Source organism: Grampus griseus, assembly GCF_964374135.1.
Source record: "Grampus griseus genome assembly, chromosome: 9".
Taxonomy (NCBI): domain Eukaryota; kingdom Metazoa; phylum Chordata; class Mammalia; order Artiodactyla; family Delphinidae; genus Grampus; species Grampus griseus.
This window is the reverse complement of record NC_139003.1, coordinates 75,203,306-75,212,604: the sequence shown is the minus strand read 5'-3', so window position 1 is coordinate 75,212,604 and position 9,299 is coordinate 75,203,306. Positions and strand designations below refer to the sequence as shown.

The following is a 9,299-nucleotide window of genomic DNA, read 5'->3' as shown; positions in this document are numbered from 1 at the left end:
TCCTAATGTTGAGGCGTCACAGGACGGACTGTTGAGAGTTCAGCTGCTACATGGTATTGCTGCCTTGGCATCCATTTTGTTTGGCCAAATGACTTGCAGGTGCTTTAAAATGACACAAGCCCCTCGTTCAGGTGCATGCCCTAGATAACAACCCATGGAGTACAAACAAAAGTTCCAGATATGACTCCTCCAACAGCCCTGTGATAAAGTTTCCCCTGAGTCCCAGGGCCTTCTTCTACTTTAGATAAGGCCCCTGATAAAGTTTATCCAAATTCCACTCATTTTTGTTTTAACAGACCAATCCAGCCTTAACCCTCGAACCCCAAAGCACATCACCTTTGGATCCTAATAAAGGTATGTTCCCCAGGTCCTGTCATTCTCTCTGTCTACACCCTGCCTTGATCTCCCCATATGGCCTTGTGAGGCGTCCTTTCTCGAGGACCCGAGAGTAATAAACTTCTCTGTTTCTTTTGTGGTCTTTTATTGAACTATATGTCACCCTGGGGCTCTACTTAACAAAAGTTGATTTAGCAAAATCATAACAAAGCTCCTGCACAGCAAAAGAAACCAGCAACAGAAAGAAAAGGCACCTATGGAAAGGGAAAAAGTATTTGCAAACCATGTACCTGGTAAGTGATTAATATCCACAATATACAAGGAATTCAGAAGAAAAAAAACCACAAATGACCCATTTTAAAAATGGGCAGGGCTTTCCTGGTGGCGCAGTGGTTGAGAGTCCGCCTGCCGATGCAGGGGACACGGGTTCGGGTTCGTGCTCCGGTCCGGGAAGATCCCACATGCCGCAGAGTGGCTAGGCCCATGAGCCATGGCCGCTGAGCCTGCGCGTCCGGAGCCTGTGCTCTGCAACGGGAGAGGCCACAAAAGTGAGAGGCCCGCGTACCGCAAAAATAAATAAATTAATTAATTAAATTAAATTAAAATGGGCAAAGGGGGCTTCCCTGGTGGTGCAGTGGTTGAGAATCCGCCTGCCAATGCACAGGACACAGGTTCGAGCCCTGGTCCGGGAAGATCCCACATGCCGTGGAGCAACTAAGCCCGTGTGCCACAGCTACTGAACCTGAGCTCTAGAGCCCGTGAGCCATAACTACTGAGCCCGCGTGCTGTAACTACTGAGCCCGCGTGTTGCAACTACTGAAGCCCGCGTGCCGAGAGCCCGTGCTCTGCAACAAGAGCAGTCACTGCAATGAGAAGCCTGCGCACCACAACGAAGAGTAGCCCCCGATCGCCACAACTAGAGAAAGCCCATGTGCAGCAACGAAGACCCAACACAGCCAAAAATAAAATAAAATAATAAATAAATTTATAAAGTAAATAAATAAAATGGGCAACAGGTACATGAAGAGATGCTCAATATTACTAATCATCAGGGAAATGCAAATCAAAACTGGAATGAGATGTCATCTCACAGGTGTAAGGATGGCTATTATCAAAAAGACAAGAGGGCTTCCCTGGTGGCGCAGTGGTTGAGTCCGCCTGCCAATGCAGGAGACACGAGTTCGATCCCTGGTCCGGGAAGGATCCCACATGCCGTGGAGCAGCTAAGCCCGTGCACCACAACTACTGAGCCTGTGCTCTAGATCCCATGAGCCACAACTACTGAGCTCATGTGCCGCAACTGCTGAAGCCCGAGCGCCTAGAGCCCGTGCTCCGCAACAGGAGAAGCCACTGCAGTGAGAAGCCCACGCACTGCAGCAAGGAGTAGCCCCCGCTCGCCACAACTAGAGAAAGCCCGCACACAGCAACAAACACCCAACACAGCCAAAAATAAATAAATAAAATAAATAAATTTTAAAAAAAAAGACAAGAGATAAGTGTCGGCAAGGATGTGGAAAAAAGGAACCTTTATAAACTATTGGTGATGTAAACTGGTACAGCCACTATGCAAAACAGTATGGAGTTTCCTCAAAAAATTAAAAATAGAATTATCATATGATCTAGCAGTTCCACTTCTGGGTATATATCCCATGTTCATTTCAGCATTAGTCACAATAGTCAAGGCATGAAAACAACCTAGGTATCCATTGACAGATGAGTGGATAAAGAAAATGTGATGTATATATACAATGGAATATTATTCAGCCACAAAAAGAAGGAAATATTGCAATTTGCAACAACATGGATGATACTTGAGGTTATCATGCTATGTGAAATAAGCCAGACAAAGACAATACTGCACAGTATAACTTATATGTGGAATCGCAAAAAAAAAAAAAAAAGAAAGAAGTCAAACTCATAGAAACAGAGAGTAGAATGGTGGTTGCCAGGGACTGGGAGGTGGGGAAATAGGGAGAGGCTGGTAAAAGGTACAGACTTTCAGTTATGAGATTAGTAAGATCTAAAGATCTAATGCTGGGCTTCCCTGGTGGCGCAGTGGTTGAGAATCTGCCTGCTAATGCAGGGGACACGGGTTCGAGCCCTGGTCTGGGAGGATCCCACATGCCACGGAGCAACTAGGCCCATGAGCCACAACTACTGAGCCTGCGCGTCTGGAGCCTGTGCTCCACAGCAAGAGAGGCCACGATAGTGAGAGGCCCGCACACCGTGATGAAGCGTGGCCCCTGCTTGCCACAACTAGAGAAAGCCCTCGCGCAGAAACGAAGACCCAACACAGCAAAAAATAAATTAATTAATAATAAACTCCTATCCCCAACATCTTCTTTAAAAAATAAATAAATAAATAAAGATCTAATGCGTAAGATGGTGACTATAGTTGATAATACTATTGTATTTTATAGTTGAAATTTGCTAAGAAATTTGCAACTATTTTATAGTTGAAATTTGCTAAGTGTTCTCACCAAGGGAAAAAAAAGTAAATATATGAGGTGACGGATGTGTTAATTAACTCGACGGTGGGAATCCTTTCACAACGTATACGGATACCAAATCATGTTGTAGGCTTTTAATATATTACAACTTTATTTGTCAATTATACCTCAATAAAGCCGGGGGAAAAAAGCAAGGAAAGAAATAAAATAGTTGTCTAGAAAAGGAGAGTAAAGAGATTAGGGAAATATATTGTTGGGTAGCATTAAGGGCCCACTTGAGGTTAGTGGTCATAAACTTGAAGAGAGAACAGTTAGCATAATTGAATGCTTTGGTTCAGCCACATTCAGCTGCATGGTGTAGGCTCTGGGTAGATGGATAACTGGATTTTACCGGGGACAAGTAAAAGTTGTGAGGATCAGTAGATTGATTGTCCTCATCAGATCAAAGGTTTGTGGAAATCAGATTGCTAGAAGGAATGGGCTAAACTGACAGGAGGTAGCGGTCAGAAAATGGACCATGTGAATTGAAATGATGGAGACATTGCAATTAAAGTCAATGAGAAACAATGATAAATGAGCAAGTGACTGAGGTAGGGTGGAGAGTAAGATTCTTGCAGGTGAGGAATACAAAGAACTGAGAGTCTAGGATGTTGGATGGATAGAGAAATCACCAAGATTTAAGACAGTTGCAGTGTTGAAGAGAATGACAGTGAAAGAGGAGCTCAAATCAGTAAATGACTGCAGTAAAGAGAGGAAGCGAGTGTCGAGCCTGATAAGAAATTCACAACTAAACTTTTTCTTAAGGATTTAGGGGAAGGGGCGGGGGGTGGGGGGGCGGTCGGCGGGGTGTGTTTGAAAGCAGTGAGAAGACAAAATACTTCCCAATCCTGTTACAAGAAAACACAGACACTAGTTGAGAAGGCTGCAGGTGAAGCAGTTCCTCCAAGACAGAATCAGGGCATCTCAACCCAAGCCCTGCTGATGTTTGAGGCCCGAAGATTCTTTGTTGTTGGGGGCTGTCCTGTGCACTGTAGGAACTTTAGCAGCATCCCTGGCTTCTAACCACTAGTTGCTAGTAGCATCACCGCTAGTGTGACAACCAAAAATATCTCCAGACATTGCAAAATGTTGCCAGGGAGTGGGGCAAAATTACCCCTATTGAGAACTGCTGAACTAGAGCAAGAAGGTGCAGGAAATATTCAAAGAAGAGATTTAAAACATAAGGGCGGGACCTCCCTGGTGGTCCAGTGGTAAAGAATCTACCTTCCAATGCAGGGGACGCGGGTTCGATCCCCGATCGGGGAACTAAGATCCCACATGCCGAGGGGCAACTAGGTCTGTGTGCCGCAACCACTGAGCCTGCATGCCTCAGCAAGAGAGCCTGTGTGCCACAAACTACAGAGCCCACACGCTTTAGAGCCCGCGCACCACAACTAGAGAGAGAAAAACCCGCAAGCCACAACTAGAGAGAAACACGCGCGCCGCAAGGAAGAGACTCCACGCCACAACAAAAGATCCCGCATGCCTCAACGAAGATCCCACGTGCTGCAACTAAGACCCAACACAACCAAAAAATAAATAAATAAAGGAAAAATAATAAAACATAGGGGAGTTTTGCAGATGATTAACCATGAGCCCCAGAAGGCAAAGAGGAAAAGGTGGGGATAAATTTAAGCTTAAAGTTCTTCTGTGCACCAGTCAAATCATACCACTGGCAGCTGACAGATCAAGGCTGGTCCTATCAAGGTGTTTAAAGATGAAGTGAATTTTCTCTGTTTTCTGCAAAGGTGTGTCTCTGCTCTCGAAGTTGCTCTCTTTGATATCACCATTGCCTAATGAAGGTTGGTGACAGGGACAATAAGTTAACAGACCTTGGTATTCCTGTAGCTCTTAAGACTTAAGCTCTACATCAATGCAGGTCCAACTGCCAGTGATAAAATTCCATGGTGCATTGAGGTTGAAATATCCAACCAAGAATGTCATCACAAAAAGTTCTGAAAACTGGAAAAGATGCTATAAATTGAAATTAAGTTTAATCTGATTATCCTGTAAAAATAATGTTGGTTTAAAATATTTTTTGAGTAATCAATATGTTCACATCGTTCAAAATTAAGAAGGTACTGAATGGTTTATAATAAAAAAACTCCTTTCACCTAGGTCTTTCAGTTCCCCGACCTCAGGGAAAGAATGATATCAGGGTTTTTTATACCCTTTCGGAGATACTCTCTGAATATACAAGCCAATATGGATACTGAATAGATTTTTTTTTTTAACAAACCTCTTATTTATTTATTTGGCTGCGTCGGGTCTTAGTTGCAGCACTTGGGATCTTTGTTGTGGTGAGCGGGCTTCTTTCCAGTTGTGGTGCACGGGCTCTAGAGCATGCGGGCTCTATAGTTGTGGTGCATGGGCTCCAGAGGGCAAGGGCTCAGTAGTTGCGGCATGCGGGCTCTCTAGGTGTGGCAGGCAGGCTCTAGAGTGTGTAGGCTTAGTTGCCCCTCAGCAGGTGGGATCTTAGTTCTCCGACCAGGGATCGAAGCTGCATCCCCTGCAATCCACCGTGCAAGGTAGATTCTTAACCAGTGGACCACCAGGGAAGTCCCATGAATAGATTTTTTTTTAATGTATTATATTCTTAGACATGATCACACCACTATCATATTCAAACAATTATAAATGATATTGTTATATACAGCAAGTTTAAAACTCATAATTTATATATCTGTATTAACAGTGTGTATAATCGATTACTTATCATTTGACAGGTCACACAGCATAATAATTTTTTTAATTAATTTTTTTATTTTTCGGTGCGTTGGGTCTTCTTTGCTGCACGCGGGCTTTCTCTAGTTGTGGCGAGCGGGGGCTACTCTTCATTGTGCTGTGTTTGCTTTTCATTGTGGTGTCTTCTCTTGTTGCAGAGCATGGGCTCTAGGCGAGCAGCTTCAGTAGTTGTGGCCTGCGGGCTCAGTACTTGTGGCCTGCAGGCTCAGTACTTGTGGCTTGCAGGCTCTAGAGCGCAGGCTCAGTAGTTGTGGCGCACGGGCTTAGTTGCTCCGCGGCATGTAGGATCCTCCCAGACCAGGGCTCGAACCCCTGTACCCTGCATTGGCAGATGGATTCTTAACCACTGAGCCACCAGGGAAGCCCTAATAATTTTTATATAGGGTCCTTCTATTACTTGTTTATAACACCTGATTCATTTTTACTGCCGCAATAAATTGAAAAGGAAAAAAAGTCATCATCACAGGTTCATTGTTGCTTCATTGGGGCAATTTTGTCTGGCAGCATTTTGGAAACACTTAAAGTGATTAAGGGTCAACATGGTTTCACATTCCAGAAAGACTGTTTAGCTTTCTCTCTCTTTGGTGATCTTTCTTTTCTTTCCTTTTTTTTTTACTTATGGCATTTTAAAATTTGAGATATACTTCATATAACATAAAATTCACTAGTTTATACAATTCAGTGTGTTTTGGTATATTCGCTCTGTTCTGTAACAACCATAACCACTATCTAATTTAGAACATTTCCATCACCCCAAAAAGAAACCTTGTATGCATTAGCAGTTAGTCCCCAATTCCCCCTTCTCCTCATTCTTTGATAATCACTAATCTACCTTCTGTCTCTATGAATTTGCCTAACTGACATTTCACATTAATAGAATCATACAATATGTGGACTTTTATGTCTGCCTTCTTTGAATTCGTGCAATATTTTCAAGGTTCATCCACATTGTAGAGTATAACATTACTTCATTTTTTTATGGCTAAATAATATTATATTGTAGGGATATACCACATTTTCTTTATCCACTCGTCAGATGACATACATTTGTTTTGTTTTCACCTTTTGGCAGTTATGAACAATGCTTCTATAACTATTTGTGTAAAAATTTTTGTGTGAACACACGTTTTCAATTCTCTTGGGTATACACCTAGAAGTGGAATTGCTGACTCATATGGAAATTCTGTGTTTAACTTTTTGAGGAACTGCCAAACTGTTTTCCACATCAGCTGCACCATTTTACATTTCCACTGGCAATGTATGAGAGTCCCAATGTCCAATTTCTCTGCATCCCTGTCAACACTTGTTATTGTCTGGTTTTTATTTTTTTTAATCTTTTTTAACTTTTATTTTATATTGGAGTATAGTTATGGTTTTGAAAAATTATTTTATAACCATCCGAGTATGTGTAAAGTGGTATCTCATTTGTGGTTTCCGTTTGCATTTCCCTAATGACCCATGATGTTGAGCATCTTTTCATGAGCTCATTGGCCATGGGTATATTTTCTTTGGAGAAATGTCTTTTCAAGTCCTTCCCTCATGTTCAAACTGAACCATTTGGGGTTTTTTTCTTGAGTTGTAAGAGTGTTTTATATAATCTACATACTAGACTCTTGCAAATATTTTCTCCTATTCTGTAATTTGTATTTTCACTCTGTTGATAGTGCCCTTTGATACCCAAAATCTTAAAATTTTAAAATTTTGGTGGGGGGGCTTCCCTGGTGGTACAGTGGTTAAGAATCCGCCTGCCAATGCAGGAGACATGGGTTCGAGCTCTGGGTCCGGGAAGATCCCACATGTCGCAGAACAACTAAGCCCATGCACCACAACTACTGAGCCTGAACTCTAGAGCCCGTGCGTCAAGAGCCCGTGGTCCACAACAAGAGAAGCCACCACAATGAGAAGCCTGTACACCTCAACGAAGAGTAGTCCCTGCTCTCCGCAACTAGACAAAGCCCAATGCATCAATGAAGACCCAACGCAGCCAAAAATAAATAATTTTTTTTTTTTAAAAAAAGAAAGAGCTTTTTTAGCACCATCTGCTCGCCACACCGCCTTCTGCTCCTCCCGTCGCCGTCCGGAGTCGCTGCCTGCGCAGCTCCAGCCGCCTGGCTCCCCGTGCTAGCCACCGATATTTGGCGCTCATACAACATGGCAGACATAGACAACAAAGAACAGTCTGAACTTGATCAAGATTTGGACGACGTTGAAGAAGTAGAAGAAGAAGAAACTGGTGAAGAAACAAAAATCAAAGCACGTCAGCTGACTGTTCAGATGATGCAAAATCCTCAGATTCTTGCAGTCCTTCAAGAAAGACTTGATGGTCTGGTAGAAACACCAACAGGACACATTGAAAGCTTGCCTAGGGTAGTTAAAAGACGCGTGAATGCTCTCAAAGACCTTCAAGTTAAATATGCACAGATAGAAGCCAAGTTCTATGAGGAAGTTCATGATGTTGAAAGAAAGTATGTTGTTCTCTATCAACCTCTATTTGATAAGCGATTTGAGATCATCAATGCTATTTATGAACCTACAGAAGAAGAATGTGAATGGAAACCAGATGAGGAAGATGAAATTTCAGAGGAACTAAAAGAAAAGGCCAAGACTGAAGATGAGAAAAAGGATGAAGAAAAAGAAGACCCCAAAGGAATTCTTGACTTTTGGTTGACCATTTTTAAGAATGTTGACTTGCTCAGTGATATGGTTCAGGAACATGATGAACCTATTCTGAAGCACTTGAAAGATATTAAAGTGAAGTTCTCAGACGCTGGTCAGCCTATGGGTTTTGTCTTAGAATTTCACTTTGAACCCAATGAATATTTCACAAATGAAGTGTTGACAAAGACGTATAGGATGAGGTCAGAACCAAATGATTCTGATCCTTTTTCTTTTGATGGACCAGAAATTATGGGTTGTACAGGGTGCCAGATAGATAGGAAAAAAGGGAAGAATGTCACTTTGAAAACCATTAAGAAGCAGCAGAAACATAAGGGACGTGGGACTGTTCATACTGTGACCAAAACAGTTTCTAATGACTCTTTCTTTAATTTTTTTGCCCCTCCTGAAGTTCCTGAGAGTGGAGATCTGGATGATGATGCTGAAGCTATCCTTGCTGAGGACTTTGATATTGGTCACTTTTTACGTGAGTACATAATCCCAAGATCAGAGCGCATAATCAAGATCAATATACTTTACTGGAGAAGCTATTGAAGATGATGATGATGATTATGATGAAGAAGGTGAAGAAGCGGATGAGGAAGGGGAAGAAGAAGGAGATGAGGAAAATGATCCAGACTATGACCCAAAGAAGGATCAAAACCCAGCAGAGTGCAAGCAGCAGTGAAGCACGATGGTCGACCTTCTGCTTCCCTGGAAAGGATGAATTTACATCATTTGACAAGCCTATTTCAAGTTTTTTGTTGTTTGTTTGCTCATTTCTGTTTTGCAGCCTAAAATAAAAATGTCAAATATAATTAAAAAGAAAGAAAGAGAGAGAGAGAGAGGAAGAAAGAGAGAGAGTGCTTGCTTCGGCAGCCCATATACTAAAATTGGAACGATACAGAGAAGATTAGCATGGCCCCTGTGCAAGGATGACACGCAAATTCGTGAAGCGTTCCATATTTTTGAAAAACAAATGCCGCATGCTAACATGTATATATGGAATCTTAAAAAAAAAAAACAAAAAACGGCTTCCCTGGTGGCACAGTGGTTGAGAGTCCGCCTGCCGAT

The 9,299-nt window shown here is 42.4% G+C and overlaps 1 protein-coding gene across 1 annotated transcript; it reads left to right on the top strand.

Moving 5' to 3' along the window:
- Positions 1-7,615: 7,615 nt before the first annotated feature.
- LOC309827461 (nucleosome assembly protein 1-like 1) lies at positions 7,616-9,037 on the top strand. Its single transcript, XM_082662114.1, is given in 2 exon segments — positions 7,616-8,753; positions 8,755-9,037. Coding segments are annotated over 2 exon segments (1,191 nt in total). The 5' UTR covers positions 7,616-7,721; the 3' UTR covers positions 8,914-9,037.
- Positions 9,038-9,299: the final 262 nt, after the last annotated feature.